A 17,756-nucleotide genomic window follows, 5' to 3' on the forward strand; every position below is an offset into this window, starting at 1 on the left:
GGGTTCACCCTTGGCATTGTGCATTCCACGGGTTTTTGAAAACGGATCGTGACATGTATTGGCCACTGTAGTATTGCACACAATTTCACTGCCTGGGCCATCTGTTCTGCCTCCTTCTCCGCTAACCCATGGCCGCCACTCGTCTTTTATATTGTCTCCATAGCTCTGCCTTTTCCACTGTGTCATAGAGGCAGAATCATACAGCGTGCACCCTTTGCAGATCGGCTTCTTTCACGTAGTGATACTCACTCGAGGTTCCTCCAGGTCTTTTCACGGCTTGACAGTTCATTTCTTTTTAGGGCTGGATAATATTCCATTATGTAGCTGCATCACGGTTTAGTTAGCTGTTCACCTGCTGAGGGGCACCTTGGTTGCCTCCAAGTTTTGGCAATTGTGGATAAAGTGGTTGCAAACCTCCGTGTGCAGGCTTTGTGCGGACGTAAGTTACGCGGAAGTTTGCATAAGGTGCACGACTGATGGATTGTATGGTAAAGACTATGTTTAGCTTTGTCAGAAACTGCGGGACTGTCTTCCAAAGTGGCTGGGCCGATTCTGAGGGAGCCGCAAGTGAAATTGTGAATGAAGTGCCCGCCTTTCCAGTGCTGCAAAGAAATACCCCTGCACCTGGCATTTCTTTCCCTCTGGGATGTGTGCTACTGAGTTGTGGCAGGTGATCTGTGACCCTTGAGGCAGGCATTCATGCTGAATTAATTACACGTGGGAAAGTGTTCCCGCTTCAAGTCTTTGTGATTCTTCCCAGGAAACGCTAATCTCCTGCTTGGGCTAATCTCTCTCTAGCTCCTTGGTAACACGTGCTGGTCACAGAAGAAATCAGCGCGGTGACAATGAAACGAGTCTGGGAACACATCCACCTAATTGACTTGGTCACCTGACCTCTTTAGCACAACGTCTATAATCCCTTGTTATGCCGAAGAAATCAAACACCTCTTTAGACACTCTCCTCCCAACCTGATGTTTTCAAGAACCTTCAACAGTGAGATACATCCTGATACTAACTCTAATAGAGGCCAAACTGGAGTCAGAGCTACCCCCGAGCACAGTCCTTAGGCCACGTTGTGCCGGGCACTACTGTTTACCCCTGGGGAAGTTGAGGCACAAGCAAGCTCCGGTGCAGTGACACACAGTGGGAACACAGCAGAGCCCGGACTCAGCCTGGCTCTTGTGTTCCTGCTCTCCTCTGCAAGCAGGAGCTGGGAATGGGACAAGGTCATCTGAGACACTGCCTTTGACCTTGAGACCTTCATTCGTTCCTCCTGCCTGTTTTGCTTCGTAAGAGAGACGATGACATTGACCGTGACTATATAAAATACATCTTGGTTTATGACATGCTTTACCTGGCCTAAATGCAGGACTCCATACTGGCCCAGGATGGGTCCACCTCTGACATTTGGGGGATGCCAGGGGATACTGGGACAAGAGTGACGGAGGCCCACATACTGAACAAGTGTCTGAATACACATGTTACAAACCAACGGTCACACGTTCTCTCCTACCACCTTGACCAATATGTCTTCCTGTATCGGTCAGCTCAGGCTGCCGGAACAGAATAGCACAGACTGACTGCCTTAAATCACATTCATTTTCTCATAGGTCTGCAGGCTGGACATCCAAGACCAAGGTGTCTGCTGGCACAGTTGCTGTCTCATGGAACCTTCTCTCCTTGGCTACAGCCAGCCTCCTCCTCCAGGTGTCTCACCCAGCCTTTCCTCTGTGAGGGTGCGCTTCTGCTGTCTCCTGGCCTTTCTGTAAGGACATCAGTCCTATCAGCTCAGGGCCCCACTCTGAAGGACCTCATTTAACCTTAACTACATTCTTAAAGGCCCTATATCTCTGCATACAGTCACATGGGGGGTTAGGGAGCAGCCTGGGTTTTGTGGGGACAGAAGTTGGTCCATAATGCTTCTCAACTGCCTGGGGGGCAGGCTGGACCCCTTAGATTCCACCCACTTCTCTTCTTAGTCTTTTGTCACATCTATGAGGACCCTGTGCACCCTGACCTGCACGTCCTAGCTCTGTCCTCCTGTCCCCTGTATACAGCCACCACTGGCCTCTCCATCGTATACAGGAGTCAGGGCAGTGTCCCTAGGAAAAATGGATCTTAGAGAGAGGCCCGTGTAGGTCATGGAAGGGAGTTCCCAGGTCCCCAGGGGCATGTCCCCCAAGCCCTACAGCACCTCTAACCCTATGCGGAGCGCTAAGGCTGGAGGAGGGCCAGGGGAGAACCCTCTAAAGGCGGAGGTGGCAACCTCCAGCCTGCGGGCCAACTCCGGCCTACTCCCGTTTGTGTATGACCTGCCTGTGAACAAATGCAAAATGAAAAAAAATGTAAAAAAAAAAAAAAAAAAAAAAAAAAAAAAAAGACTACCAGCCTTTTGGCAAGAACAGCTCAATTTTGCCTCTTGGAAAGCTCAAAGCCTGAAACATTTATCCTCTAGCCCTTAGCAGAAGAAGTCTGCTGATCTCAGCTCTAAAACACAGGGCAGGGACCCCTGGGTCCCTCAGCACCTTTGAGAGATACTCTTGCCAAGTGCTGTATTGAGGAGCTTCCACTGGGCAACACAGAGCTCAAAACCAGCTGCCTCCAAAAGCCACAGTGACCCCTCCCATCCCCCCTCAGGGTGACAATGCCACCCCTCCCACCAACAGATAGAATTTATAGCACCTCCCTTAGAATCTGGGCATGCTCTGGGCCTTGCTTTGACTTACAGGATGTGGTTGAAGGGACACAGTTAAGCTCCAGGTGCTGCTTAAGGGAACTTATGGCTTCTGTTTTTGCCCTCTTGGGAACCAGCCACCGTGCTGAGAAGCTCTGGATAAACTACTCAATAGTGACAGATCTCATGGAAAGACAGACGACACAGAGGAGAACCCATGGGGCCGTGGCCAACGGCCAACAGCCCAAGGACAACTTGGATTCTCCAGGGCCACAGAGCCGTGGTAGCCAATGCCCCCAGAAGCAGTGAGGAATCAGGCCTGCCGAGTCCTGCCTGAGGTTCTGACCCACAGAGTCACAGCATTCACATGGTTGTTGTTCTAAGCCATGAAGTTTGGGGGCAGTCAACAGCAATGGATAATTGAAACGACTGTCAAATAACAGACCAAAAAAAATGTATGGAGGGCTTCCACTGAGGCAGCCAGGGCAAAACTCACGTAATCTTCGAAGTCATACTCTTGAGGGTGATACTGTGATGATCCCCATTTTACAGATGTCACCCCATGTTCTTAAAAGAGCAGAACTGCAGCGAGAGCTCACTATACAATGTTGCAGAAAAAGCCACCTGAAATCAAATAGGAAGCTTCCCCTCAGGGGTGGACGGTCTGCATGGGGCCAAAACACAGTAAAAAGGAATCAGTCCAGAATCAAACGTACTGTCACCTGCCTGCTAGTCCCCCTCCAAGTGCTTCTCAAACTCAGTCACGGCACCCGTCACCGGTCTCTCTCAGGGCGGTGGACGGGGGTGGCTGGTGCTGGGGAATCAGACAAGATCCAGAGCCTGGTGCCCACGCGGGACCCTCCCTACCTCAGGCCTTCTCTGCTGAACAGGGAGCTGTTCCAAATGTTCACTGTGTATCTGAACAAAATAACTACTTGTGCAGTAAAGGAAGGACCTAGGAATTAGGAGTCAATCCTGTGCCCGTGGGAGCTTTATTAGTTGGAATAAAAGACTCCCGAGAATGGGGAGGTCTCACAGTCTGGTGGTCTTTCTAGAGGCATTTGGTAACAGGGCAGTAAGCGACAGACTGAGGGCGGAACCTGGCCACTGATGGCATTAGGGCAGCCGATCCGCCCTTGATGGCCCAGGGTCCCTGCCCTGCCACTTGCTATCTATGAGGCCTGGGCAGGTCACCTGTCCTCTCCGTGTCTCCTGTCCCTTGTCTGTAAGAGTGGGGTAACACCACTCACCTCAGAGGCCTAGTGTAAGGTTTCACCAGGACAACAGACATAAGCACGTAGTACGTAGGACGGAATGAGTCGGTGTCAGTCATCACTCTCAAGATACGCCCCCCTCCATTGCAAAGTAAGAGGTGAAATAAAATGTCAGAAATCTCTGACCCATTTTTACGGGACTTATTTATTTATTGTTATTAAAAAAATTTTTTTAATGTTTATTTTTGAGAGAGAGAGAGAGAGAGAGAGAGAGAGAGAGAGAGAGAGACAGGCAGAGCATGAGTGGGGGAGAGGCAGAGAGAGAGGGAGACCCAGAATGAAGCAGGGTCCAGGCTCCAAGCCGTCGGCACAGAGCCCGACACGGGGCTCGAACCCACGAACCGTGAGATCGTGACCTGAGCTGAAGTCGGACGCTTACCCGACTGAGCCCCCAGGCGCCCCTGTTTTTACAGGATTTTAACAGCTCCCCGAATGAAAGGCCAATGAATGCAGCCACAGCACATGGGGAACCCCATGAGGGCTCTGCAAACAAGTCTGGGGACTGAGGGCAGCTTCTTTGCAGTGATGGAGTGAGGCACTCGTGGGGTACACCTGAGCCAACCTCTGCAGTCCCCTTCTCCGGGGAGAACAGCCACTACGAGGGGCAGCAGACCGGCCCTGGGTTCAAGCCCAGGTCTGCCCTGAATTGGGGCCGAAGGAAACAATGACCGCGTCTCGTTGCACCTTGGGCTCATCAACTGGAAAACAGAGCCACTGACACCAACCTCGTAGAGCTGACTTAAATAGAAGACAGAATCAGCGAGGCGCTCTGCCTTGGGTCTAGCTAACCCACGAGAAGCTGGCTTATCTCGAGGAAGAACCAGAAGGAAGTCGGGAAGAAGGATGGGGCCCGCAGAGGCCTCGGGGACCACAATGTCACAGAGGGGGCCAAGTGCTCCGGAGAACAGGGCTACGCTGATAAAACTCTGAGGCCAGGTGAACTAAGAGACAGAGCTGCAGGCAGATAACATATGTGAGACGATATAACCAGCATAATTCCTGGAAAGGATGAGGACAGTCACACAATTTAAGAAGAACCACCCAAGGGAAAACCTGGTCTTGGCTCTTTAAATATTTCTTGGAGGGAAGGCGGCTGCTTCATGTTCTTTTGCAAAGCCGGAGGCATCGGATCATGACCTTGCACAGAGGGGGCACTGGCCCCCGAAAGCAAGCCAGCCACCCTTCGGCTTATCATTCTCCTTTAATGAAACACTTCTCGGCTCGCTGGTGTGGCGTGGGGCCGGGCTCGGAGGCACCGATCCTGGAGGCGCCCCGGCTGGTGCCGACTGGCTGCTCTCCCTCTCTCACTGTCCCCCTTTCTTCTCTGCTGCGCAAGGCCTAATTTACTGCCTGGCTGCGTGCACCTCGTGAGTTCTTTCCTCATTTAACCATCAGACCCGTTCTAATCTCCATCCCGTTCTACAACTCTTTCCCCAAAGGCCAGGACGTGTCTCCTGGTGCGTTGATATTCTGGAATTTTGGGCCGTCTGGGGGACCCAGGCTGATGGCCCACCATTTTGGACACTCGGGGGCCCCCAGTGCACCAGCTCTCGTGGGTCGAGGACGTGAGGCACGTGGCTGTCCCTTGCAGCCCGTCTCGTGCCACCAGCATCAGCTCTTGGGAATCACCTTGGGATTCACCTGCTGGCAGCCTTGGGAATCACCTAATGACCTGCCACGGAGTTCCTGACCTCTCAGTGCCACAGCCTCAGCTCTGCTGTGTGGCCGAGCCCCTCCTCCACAGCAGGAACATGGCATGCTGCACCTGCTTTTCCCAGATACACTCCACCCACCAGGTACCGCTCCAGACCCCGGGGGCTAGGGGCTCCGCAGCAAAAAAAACACAGCGATTCCACCACAGGGGGCCGGGCGGGCTAGACAAACAGACAGACAGACAGACAGACACACACGCACACACACACACACACAAGAGTCCTGACAGGGTGTATCCGAGGGTGATGAATACCATGGAAGGAGAGCAGGGAGGTGGGCAGGAGTGCTGAATGGGGGCCGGAGGTCTGCAGGTTTAAACAGAGTCACCCGGAAAGACGGCCTCCTGCAGGTGACATCTGAGCTGAGGGGCAGGAGGAAGCCACATGGAAGGGGGAAGGGTATCCCAGGTAGAGGGAACGAGAAGAGCGAAAGCTCTTGGAAGGGTCTGGCGAATTGGGGGAGCGGAAAGGAAGCCAGTACAGCTGGTCTGGGGAGATGGGGTGAGGGGTGGAGGGTGAGGTGAGAGATCATGTTAGGGAGGGAAGGGGCGCAGACAACAAAGGATCTCGGGCCACCGTGAGGACCTCGGCTTCTTCAAGAGGTCTAATTCAGAGACGAACCCCCCTCCTCAGCCCCCGTGGCAGCGTCCTGCCCTTCTGTCACTCTCCTCCACCCCCCCCCCCCCCCCAACTGAACCTCGTCCCAACTCTCCTGTTCTGACACTGTTCTCTGGCCTCACTCACCTGTTCCCACTCGGTCACTTCAGGTGGCTCGTGCAGGTGACTGGCCCCGGATGGGCCCCAGCCTGCAGCAATCTCTGTTCCCCTGCACCCAGAGAACTGTGGCTTGCCGGGCAGTTACTGCATGTGTGTGGGTCACCGGCTGTCCCCACTGAGCGGAGCAGGGCACCTCCTGCCCCCAGGTCCCTGCCTACCCCTCCCGGTGAGGATGACTTCCACGTTCTTCCTTCCTCCTGCTTCCTTATCCCATTCCCTCCTGACCTGTGGGATGCTCTCTCCCCACCCCCCACCCCCCTTCCACACACACATACCCTCTATCTTCCTTTTTCCTCGCTCTGAGCATGTTCCCTCTGGTCTAGAAACATGCTTAGCCTTACTGATGCCTCCTTCACCTCGCTTCCCTGGGAGTGACCGTCTATCCACCATCCCCCTGATCATTTATCATACGTTCCCCTAAGACACGGTTCCAGCCTGGTGGCTGACGCCCACCCTCCACTCAGTGTCATCTGGCTTCTGCTGCATCATCACCACATGCTCTTAGGGACGGCTGGCTCCCTGTGGCCAGATCCCCTCCCACCCCCACCTCCTTGACCTCTGCTGTCCCTGGCCATCTCTGAGTTCGTGAGCACTTACCTTCCTTAGTGTCTAAGACCCTATGGCTCCCTAGTTCTTCTGCTTCTCTGGATGCCCCCTTGGTCTTTTTCCCCCCCATTCCTAAAATGTGGCTTCCCCAAATGTGACCCTTGAACCCCTCCAGAACAGGTCACAGCTGGTGGCCCGTTGGCTGAATCTTACCTCTGTCCATTGCTCTTACTTTTTTCTTTTTTGAAGTTTATTTATTTATTTTGAGAGAGAGAAAGCACGAGTCGGGGAGGGGCAGCGAGAGAGGGGGAGAGAGAGAATCCCAAGCAGGCTCTGTGCTGTTACAGTGCAGAGCCTGATGTGGGGCTTGACCCCATGAACCGTGAGATCATGACCTGAGCAGAAGTCGAACACTTAACTGCCCCTCTCTTAATACGTTTTACACCCAACTTTGAACAACTGGGCGAATTTTACATAAAAATGCAGACTTCTGGCGGCTGTCATAGGCAGTACAGGGCTGGCCTTCCCATAGGGATGGAAGGAGAAGCCACGGCCCCCTAGGATAGGTCTCCGGCTCCCTGACCTCATCCAGCCCCCAACCCTCACAGGAGTCTGCACATCTGCTTGTGGCTGGCGGGCTGTAAGCCGGCTACTGTGCCCACAGACTGTTCCGGTTCCCTTGGCCATGTGGGGGGTGCCATCTGCTCTTGCCGAGGGGAATGCCGTCTCACCCACGTCCCTCACCCCACGTCTCTCCTGGGTTGCCGTGGCCCATTTCGAACTGCCTCCAGCTCCAGGCCCCTCCCAGGTCCTCGTGGGCCCCCTTTCCGTGCCGAGCCTGCCAGGGACTCAGCAGGCACTCTCCTGGCTTCCCAGGGGTCTGCCCAGTTGTAACAGCAGGAATACACCCCCCGAGTCACTGACCACAGGTAGACAGAACCGTGACTCCGGTCCCCAACTCCAGGTGAGACGGACAAAGGGAGTTTTCTCTGATCTCTGGGGGTGGGGCCACAGGTGGAAAGAATACCAGGGCTCTAGGGTCAGAATGTCTCAGGTCCAAATCCTACCTCTGCCTGTTATCAGCTGTTGTGTGGCCTGGGGCGGGTCACTTCATCTCTGCTCATGTACAAAACGCAACAACACAGAAGATGTGCTGGAGGGTCTGGTACAGAGTAGTCACTATGTCATGGGTCACTGCCCCTGCCACAGCGAGGGTTCCGCGTGGCACAGTCCCACATGGGGTACTCAGGGGTCCGCCAGACAGAAGCAAGCCCTTTCCCTGCCGCCTCTCTTTCTTCCAGGAAACAGTGGGCAATGCTAGTGTTCACAGTCCGATTCTGAGCTGCCGGGGGGTCCTGACCCTGCAACGGGACTTCACTTTCAGGTGGGGGATTAAATCCGGATGGCGCTTCTGTGCGCCCTTCTCAGGGGCTCGCACCCACCCCAGAGAATCCTCTCTATGCCAAAGCCAAGAGTACCGGTAACGTCAGGTGCGGGAATCATTTTCTGATTAGTGCCCCTTCCGTGGGTGTCCAACTCAATGCCAGAAGTCCTGTCTGTTAGTGACACTTTCTGCCTTAGCTTATCTTCACCGGTTAAGGAGATGCCACAATGTTAATCCATTGCAAGGGTTTTGAACAAACAGTCATAAATATTTGAGCCTCTGCTTTGCCTATTAAGGGAAATGCCATCGAAGATAATTATTTTTACGTCTGCCTGACAGAAAGATTTACACAGAGGACAGGATTATATTACCCTCTGAGCAAAATTCAGAAACCGTGAACCTAGATGGTCCTCGTCTTCACTGCGATTATTCCTACGGCTGAATATGCCGAATTCCTGGACCCGGAGGGGGAAAATGCCGGCAAAAGGTAAGACAACCTACAATTACCGCGCAGTGAGTCCCCCCAAGTGATTCAGCTTATTTTTCAATGAAAGCCAACTAGGATCTAAACACGGACTTTGGGGTCTGTTGGCGTGAGGGCCACATTTTCCACACTGTAAGGCATGTCAAGGACAGGGCCCCGTGGGATACGCTACCCCAGTGGCACCCTGCTTGGCACGGTACGTGTGTGGCGTGCTCTCTGAGCCCACGAATCACTCAGGATCAGAGCAGCGGTTTAACGACGTGGGCAGTACGACGGCCGGCGGGCAGCTTGAGCCTGATGGTGAAGCCTGGTTCACGCACTTCTCAGTACTGTGGCCTCAGACTTTCACTGCCTCGGGAACCTCATCCTAAACGCGCCGTGAGGACCACCGAGGGAGGCTGTGCAGAAGACCGTAAGGGGTTCGCAGTGCAATGTGGCGGATGAGTCAAGTGAACGATGACCACGCCAGGACCAACCCGTCTCGCGCCAGACAACGCTCCGAGCTACGGACAATGACCTCATGAGGTCCACATTATTATCCCCACTTCACAGGTGGGGAAACTGAGGCACGGGATACTTAAGCAACCTGCCCAGGTGGCTGAGGTGCACTCAAATATGATGATTGCAGTTCTAGAAAGGGCTCAGGTGAAAAAGCCAATCTCCAAAGGTTATATACCGTACGACTCCCTCGAGTGACATTCTTGAAATAACAAAGTTATGGGACGGAAAATTGGTGAGTGGTTGCTGGGAGGTGGGGATGGGGACAGGAGGGGGGACAGGAGGAGGTGGGTGTGGCTGTAAAAGGTTCCTAGGAAGGGACAGAACCATACCGTCTCCTGACTGTGGTGCTGGAGAACTGAATCTATACACATGATCACGTTGCACAGAACTAAACGTACACACAAATGAGTACAAGTTAAAAAAGAAAAAAAAAAAAAAGCTCCAAAGCTACCAAGATATGTTATAGAAGCATGTTTACGTGTATTTTGAGGAGGAGAGTGGGGGTTTATCAAATACAGTTAGATGAGACACCATCATGAGTGTGGCGGGATCCGCCGTGTCCCCTTCCCCGAAGGTGGGTGCATCTGCATCCGGAATCTGTGCATATGTTAATTTTACTTGGGAAAAGGGATTTTGCAGATGTGATTAAGGATCCTGAGACAGAGGGACAAACCTGGGTTATCTGGGTGGGCCCCACGTAATCACAATGGTCCTTAGGAGAGGGAGGCTATGGGGTTGGGGTCATAAAAGACAGAAATGGTAAGTAAAGACACTATGCCATGGACTGTAGCCACGTAGAGACTGGAAAAGGCAAGGCAACAGGACTACCCCCCCACCCCCACCCCAGAGCTTCTGGAGGGAGCTTAGCCTTGCCAACAACTTGACTTTGACCCTGTGAGACTGATTCTAGACTTCTGGCCCCCAGAGCCTTAAGATAATAAATTTGTATTGTTTTCATCCACTAACTGCAGGGCTATTCTTTGTAGCAGCAACAGGAAACTAATACAATGAAGAACATTAGAAAAAAAAAAAAAAGGACAACAAACATCAATTGTTTGGAGCGGCTCATCTCTGTGGGAGGCTGTCATCCCCGGGGATATCAGGTGGCTGAGGTGTTACTGAACACAGGAAGCTATTTGTTTGATCGCAGAGACTGGGTCTTAATGGAGATGAAGTTCAAACCACCTTTCTTCCTAAAAACACACTGCCATTCCCTGTCACCACACTCTTGTAGGAGCTGGTGGGTGTTAAATGAAGCAGGCACAGAAGGTGTCAGAATAAACACTGCATCAGGAAGTTGTATTTTTACTGTATGATCTTCCCCATTCTTTGTGTATGAAAAATATGACACTTCAAGCTCATGTGATGCCTGGAGATCGTGATGCATGAATTCTTTGGTGGGGGGAGGGGAAACCCCACTAAGTTATGTATCAAGATAATATGTCACCTTTGTGGTTGGGAATTTAAGTTTCTGAGTAAATGTTCTAAGTCTATGTCTCCACACTGTCTGGGCATGTAACAAACAAACAAGCTCTTACTTAACAAAGGGAAAAAAATTTAGCTTCCCTTTTGGAATCCTGGCTACCACCGAGGGTCTGTTGGGTGCAGAACGCCGTATTTGGCATTTCTGTCCTCAGAGCGATTCTACAGGGGTAGAATCTCTAACTTGCCGCTGTGGAAACAGGGCTGCAGAGAGCTTAAGTGACTTGCCTGAGTTCCCACAGCCTGCAGAGAAGAGAGTCAGGACTGAAGCACACACTGGGCTGATTCCTACGCGCGTGTCTTTTTCAAGATACCTACTGCCTCTAAGATAAACATTTGAGGCAACAGGTTAAATAAATGCCACACAAGCTGCCAACAGCTAGCGCGAGAGCTCTGCTAGAGGGAAGGATGACCTGACTTTGTTACTTTCTGTCATGCTGCAGCTCAGCTGGGACGAAACTGTTGCAGCCACAGGGCTGTGTGTGGGGACAGAAAGTTGGCTACACAGTGACCCGGGGTTACAGCCCACCCAGTCGCTGGTGTGTAGGAAGATTCACAACAGGAAGAAGAGTACTCAGTACGTATCGTAACAAAGATGAAGCAACGTGGCCACTGTTGCAAACACACATCTTGGAACACTGCCTTTACGACCGCGCGGAAATGTTCATGATCAATTCCAGGGTGTCATTTAGAGAACCAGTCACTTGGATTTTACCAAAAAGCCATCACCGGAACCACCTTCTGACCCAGTTTCCCCAGGCAGAACATTTTTACGAGCCAGATCCCCCTTTCTCTGCCCAACAGTGTAGCTTAAATTGTTTTGACCGTGACCGTGTAAGAAATCTATTTCATTTACCACACAACACGGCTCCACGAAACGAGACATATCCTTACCGTGTGGCGAGCTCTCATATTTGTTTTCTAACTTGCTCTAGTTCAGTTTAGTCCATTTTGTGCTTGCTGACCTAGTGATTCACTAATGATTCTCTGCCCCGGCGGGGCTGTTGATTGTAGCTGCTATTTGAAAGGTCTGGTCTAGAAAACAAGGGGAATCGGGGTCCCTACCTCTGGAGCAATGTAATCTGGAGTCCCACAGAAGGTCCTGGTTGTGACTCCATCCATCATGTGCTCTTTGCACATCCCGAAGTCAGCAATCTTGATATGCCCTTCTGAGTCCAGCATGACATTGTCTAACTTCAGATCCCTGCAAGGAAGCAGGACAGCATCAGCGTCCTTCCCGTGACACTACGTGGTTTGCTCTGGAGCCACTGAGACCGAAGGATATTTGACTAGCTACCATCTCAATGGCATATAACTATGGGTCCCAGGAGAGCTGGGACAAGGAAATAACTCTTTCTTTTTCTTTTTTTAATCTCCAGAGAGAGCTTAACATAGCACCTAGGACATAGTAGGTAGTTAATAAATGCACATCGAATCAATGACTGAATGGTTGGACTAGTGATCCCCGACCTTGGCTGAGCATGATTCTAATTTAGCAGATCTGGGCAGATCTCAGTCAGATGATTTACTCATATCCCACAGGAGGGGTGCCTGGTGCACAGCCAGGTTTGCAAAATCACAGGTTTAGAACAACCTCACTGGGTCACACAAGTGTCCCTTCCATTCTGCTGTATGTCTTTTACTCTTCAATTAACACCAGAATTCTTTCTTTGGCATCAGACTCTCACTGTAGATAACAACCTAAAGGATTTAATTCAATGGTTTTCTTTCCCCTGCCTCTCCCTAGCTCCCCATGTTCCTTTCCTGCCGAGCATCTATAACAGAAATTCGTTTTCCATTGCTCCCTGACCTCCGTTCCAAAAAAAGGCAGAGGAAGGAGATGCCAGGGGAGAGGAAAAAGCATGTTTTCTTGTGGGAAGCAGAAGCGAGACAGAAAATCTTTTGACACCCGGAAATCAGAAAGTGGCTCTGATTTGCCAGGAGGCTGCCGACAAAGGCGGGTCCCAGCAGGTCTCTGTTACCTCAATGGGTAGCAATTCCGTGTCTTAAGTCCCCACCACAGAATTACGCGCACACAGAGGTGCAGGGGTCCGTCGCAGTGCTGCGGGCAGGGATTCAGCACGCACCTGTAAATGATTCCTCTTTTATGAAGAAAGAACAATCCAATGGAGATCTCTGCCGCATAAAATCTGCAGAAGGAAATGCTGGTCAGGCCTCTGGCTTGCTCTTTGGATTCCTGAATGTTTCGTACCCTTCTAGTTCAGGCATCAAAGAGATACTAGAATGTTAGAAGATCCCGGGACGCTCAGAGATCAGCATGGCCCTACCCATGACTAACTCTTTGCCCTTCCCTCTGCCGTTTCACCACTCCAACCTCCCGAGGCATTTTACAGCTACTGAGTCAATGAGACAGGTTTATTACCTGTCTGGAAACCAACACTTCTTGTCTGAGGTGGGTGGACGGGTAATTTACTGCTTAAACGAAATTTCGAATACAATCTTTTAAAGAGTGGCTGCTGGAGTATTTTGTGTCAGGGCTCGGGTAGAGTGGAGAAAACTGCCATTTTCCTATTTGCGGACAGTGCCTAGTGAGGCACCCTGTAGCTGGTGAACTCACCGCCCCCCCATCCTCGCCCCAAGTGCTGAGATAAATGGGACACGCACCGTGATTCATACTCGAGTTTACCCTTTTAAATAATTCATAATAAACTCAGAGTAAATGCTGAAAGAGGTTTTAAAATTTGCAGAGTGTTTAGGAATCTTTGAAGTCTGAGAAGCCAGAAGACTGTGCCTGTGCAAACATCACACCCGGGAGGCTTAAAGTAAGCAGAGAGCAACCTCTCTAATGATAAGGACCAAACTCTTACTGGGGATGGGGGTGGGGGGGCACCCCTAAGTTCCGGCAGGAGAAGGACGGGATGGGGGGAGGGAAATGAGATGGGATTCGGGGCGACTTTTACATTATCTTTCATGCTTTCCTGTATTTTGAAAATAAACACTTTCCAGGAACTCAAATACAATGTTAAGGCCACTGAACGAGATGCCTTAATGTTACCTTGCAACCTAAGGTCGCTATTCTGCTACTTGCTCTTTCCAGCTCTGTGTTATCAAGCTTTACTTTACAATCCGAGCATTTTAATGCTTTGTAAGTACCAGAATGAGAGAGGAGATAAAGACAGGCATTTCTGAAAACTGAAAAGCAAAAAATAAAACCAGAAACAAAAAGAATCCCCCTTTGCATTAAAAAAAATTTTTTTTTTAAACATTTATTTATTATTGAGAGACAGACACAAAGCATGAGCAGGGGAGGGGCAGAGAGAGGGGGAGACACAGAAGCAGAAGCAGGCCCCGAGCTGTCAGCACAGAGCCCGACACGGGGCTCGAACTCACAAACTGTGAGATCATAACCCGAGCTGAAGTTGGTCGCTTAACCGACTGAGCCACCCAGGCACTCCTCCCTTTGCATTTTTTTAAGCTTGTTACCACAGAATTCCCTCTTCTACCTTTAGTTCATCTTCCCTGAGACAGATCAACCAACCCGCAGAGGCCAAACACTCTATAGACTTAGCTTTTAGACTGAACATGGGCCAGAATCCCATTAACATTTGCTAACTTAATTAATCAGGGCACGTGCCCACTATGCATCCTCGCTGAGGGAAATAGCTGTTTGTATAGATTTGCTTCTGCTGAGTGTCCTGTGACCTCCTGGCCCCGGAAAAATGGTTTGATCTTTCATGTATCAAAGTCCCTGCCTAGACGGGCAATTCTCTGTCTTCCCCTGGAGCCCCTGTCTCTCCCCCACGCTGCTGACTCCTGCGGCCCCAATGAAACCCTCCAAGCGGAGCTCCCGGTTCTCCCCCAGATCCTCTCCTCCTTGGCGGCTGCTCCCTCCCAAACCGAAGATGAGGTATCACCCGAAGAGGTTTCTCTCTTATTCCTCCAGACTGTTTCTCAAAGACCCTTACCCCTCTTTGGATCCAAGGTCAAGACCGAATTAAAGCTCCGTTGTCTCTCCTCTACACAGATTTTCACCAACCCCCTTGCACCGGCCCCTACGCTCCCTCCCTCCTTCCTTCCACTCTTGGTCAGCGGGGCTCTGTGAAAACTTAGCCTCAGGGTATCAAGCCCCACTGAGCCCCCCAACAGCCTTCGGTGGTCCTCAGCCAGGTGCTCCACCGCACTCATCATCGGGAGCTCCTTCCCGCCCCCCCCCCCCCCCCGACCCAATCTCAAACCGTCTTCTGCCCCGCTGGCTTGGGCAAGAACATTCCCTGAAGATGTTCTTTCCTCACTCTCCTCTTTATCAGGGCTTGCATGCTATCTGTGCTGCTTCTAAAGTGACGGCTACACATGACAATTGTCCAGAGACGACTTCTACTCCATGTCAGGCGGTGAGCTCCCCGAGGGCAGAGAAAGCCTTTCACGTCCCAGTGCCTGATGCATCGTGGGTGTGCAAGGGGCTGACTCGATCAGTGAGGGTGGAACTGGAGGACGGGGGGAGGATACATCAGCATCTCCAATTCACCGGAAGTAGAATAAACCTCTCCTTTGGAAGCGCATAGATGGACCCAGCCAAGAAGTCTGCCCCCTGGGAGGTTCCAGTGCTCAACTCCGAAGTGGCAAAGCCCCATCTTCCACATTTGAACTGTCTGAATTAAGGGACTTAAAAAAAAAATACTCACACTGCTTGTGGTTCCTTAAATTTTCCTACTTGCTGGATGTGGTACATGAGGTCCCCACCGTTGACGTATTCCATGACAAAGTACAGTCGATCCTGAAGACCAAGGTTCAACATGTGAGTAGGGCTTGGCCACGGGCCGAGAGGCTTCCTTCACTCTTTCCAGACTCTGCTTGGCTTTCGCATTAGTTAACAAACTGTGGGCCATGCTGGCAGAGCTGATCAGTGGAGCCGAGCCCTTCGAGATTTTTTTTCCCCGATAAAAAATACGTAATGAACCCTAGTGCATGAGGGCCTTGGCAAGTATAAAGTCATTATGTAACTCTGAAATAATGGCCCTCTGTCAACATGTCTGCCCCCTTCTGGTTCCGTATGCTCCCTGTTACAGTAATGGCCTCACACGCTCTTCCCCTTTCTCCTGCACACACACTGCACGTTTAACGGATGCTGTGAAGAATCCTTATGGGCCGATTATTGACTTTTAACTGGTGTTTCTGGTTTGCAGTGTCTGGGGGGCAAGCCACAGTGATGCAGTCATATGTCTCACTGGATGCTTCTGGAAACAAATCTCATGAGCTGGGTTGGGCTCCTAAATTATAAATGTTCAATACTGTGGGGGAGGGAACTATAACCGGAGAGGCTAACCAAATGTTCTTTTGCATCCATAACAGGCCCAAACATTGTTTCTTATTTTCTGTCACTGGCGTGCTAAGTGTCGGCCCCGCGGAGGGCGGACATCATAGAACTCTGTGTATTTATGAGGACATTGTAGAGAGGCAGATGGGGAAGCCAGGGTTGAACGGCAGAGCACACCCAGGTGAAAGCCAACCTCGGCTCGCTTCTAGACATCATCGCCATTTCACGGAGGTTATGAAACATTCAAGTGTTGCACAGGGAGGGACAAAATGATGAAGCGGCTGCTGACAGCCGGGAAACAGCTCCAGAAGCTTCTATCTCTAGCTTTCCTGTTAGGAATTTTAACTCCATCTTTATTTCTATGTTTTGTTTCTTTCCAGAGCTTAAACAGTGTTACCAGTGTCCTGACCAGGGGGACGGGACCTGGGCTGGGGTTCGGAGACATGGACCCCTCTCTGGCACATCGCTCTTCCCTCCCTGGCCAAGGGATTTTAAGGAGAAACGTTAAGATGGTAAGTCATTTTCTGGCCAGAAGGAAGTTGAAAATAATTAAACTCCTAACAGTAATAATTATAGCCACTTATTACTGAGTCATATCTTAGCAAGGGCAGCCACCGAGGAGTAGAAAGCCTGTCTTCGGTGCCACAAAAAAAGTTTGTATTTCTTGCAGGGCACTGGCAAGCTCCATGCCAGGAGCTTGGCTGATCAGCGTTTTGGAACTTGTTTTGTCCTCTTTTTAGTTGTCCTGGAAGATAGGGCTGGGGAAACTTTCTGTAAAGGGCTAGAGACAGTAAATACTTCGGGCTCTGTGTGGGTCTTGGAACTATTCTACTCTGCCTTCATAGCCTGAGAGCCACCGTGGATGTAAGAACATGAAGGAATGTGGCTGTGTTCCAAGAAAACAATTCATGGCCACTGAAATGTGAATTTCATCTAATTTACGCATGTCACAAAATATCATTCCTTGTGGGTTTCTTTCCTCTCTAACCTTTCTTAGAGCTCATGGGCTGTGCAAAACAGACCAGATGGCCAACCCTGCTGTGTGCAGGAAATAAGAATACACCCTTTCAGGAGATCAAGTTTCCTAATGTTCCGAGGCTATGCTTGGCAACTGAAAGGCCGGGACCGTGAGTTAGTTTATTGGTTTTGTATCCTTTGGTCCTAGCACAGTGCCTGGGATAACAAAAACCTTTCATGCAAATGTCTGCTGAATTCAACAGCATTAATGCCGCGCCTCTCAGTAGGGCACATCCCAGAGAGGGGACACCCCAAAGCTACCGGTGGTGCAACAATGGGAGGTTGTTCTCAGCTTATGCCCTTCTTCGGCCTTCTCCACTGGAGCAAGGTTGATTCAGACGCTTAGAACACTCTGGTTCAGGGGTCACCCCTGGTAGCACATGCCGTGTGTTGTGCCACAGGTACACTCTCCCAGGGTCCTTACCACCGTCTGGAAGCAGGAGTGTAGCTGTGTCAGGAACGGGGGCTTGTCGAGCAAGGCCAGGACTCGCTTCTCCACCATGGTGCACTCCACGTCGTCATCCTGAATCACCACGTCCTTCTTCAGGATTTTGATGGCATACAGTTCTTCTGTCCCCTTCCTGTCAGCGAGCATCACCTGGGAGCAGACGGAAGGCAACCTGAAAACT

At 51.1% G+C, this 17,756-nt stretch overlaps 1 protein-coding gene across 5 annotated transcripts in view; it reads right to left on the reverse strand.

Moving 5' to 3' along the window:
• Nucleotides 1-17,756, reverse strand: part of PRKCA (protein kinase C alpha) — a 402,962-nt gene that overhangs the window by 39,148 nt on the left and 346,058 nt on the right. For all 5 annotated transcript variants that reach the window (XR_015244249.1, XM_086687811.1, XM_086687808.1 and 2 more), the window contains 4 exons: nucleotides 17,552-17,725; nucleotides 15,479-15,570; nucleotides 12,923-12,985; nucleotides 11,901-12,039 (listed from right to left, as the gene is read on the reverse strand). Coding sequence is in view for 4 of the 5 variants with exons in the window: in XM_086687811.1 (XP_086543937.1) it covers nucleotides 11,901-12,039; nucleotides 12,923-12,985; nucleotides 15,479-15,570; nucleotides 17,552-17,725 (468 nt within the window). In the remaining variant the exon portion in view is untranslated. The remainder of the gene's footprint in view (nucleotides 1-11,900; nucleotides 12,040-12,922; nucleotides 12,986-15,478; nucleotides 15,571-17,551; nucleotides 17,726-17,756) is intronic.

The sequence above is a fragment of the Puma concolor genome, chromosome E1, assembly GCF_028749965.1.
Source record: "Puma concolor isolate L17-30 chromosome E1, mPumCon1.1.hap2, whole genome shotgun sequence".
Lineage (NCBI taxonomy): Eukaryota > Metazoa > Chordata > Mammalia > Carnivora > Felidae > Puma > Puma concolor.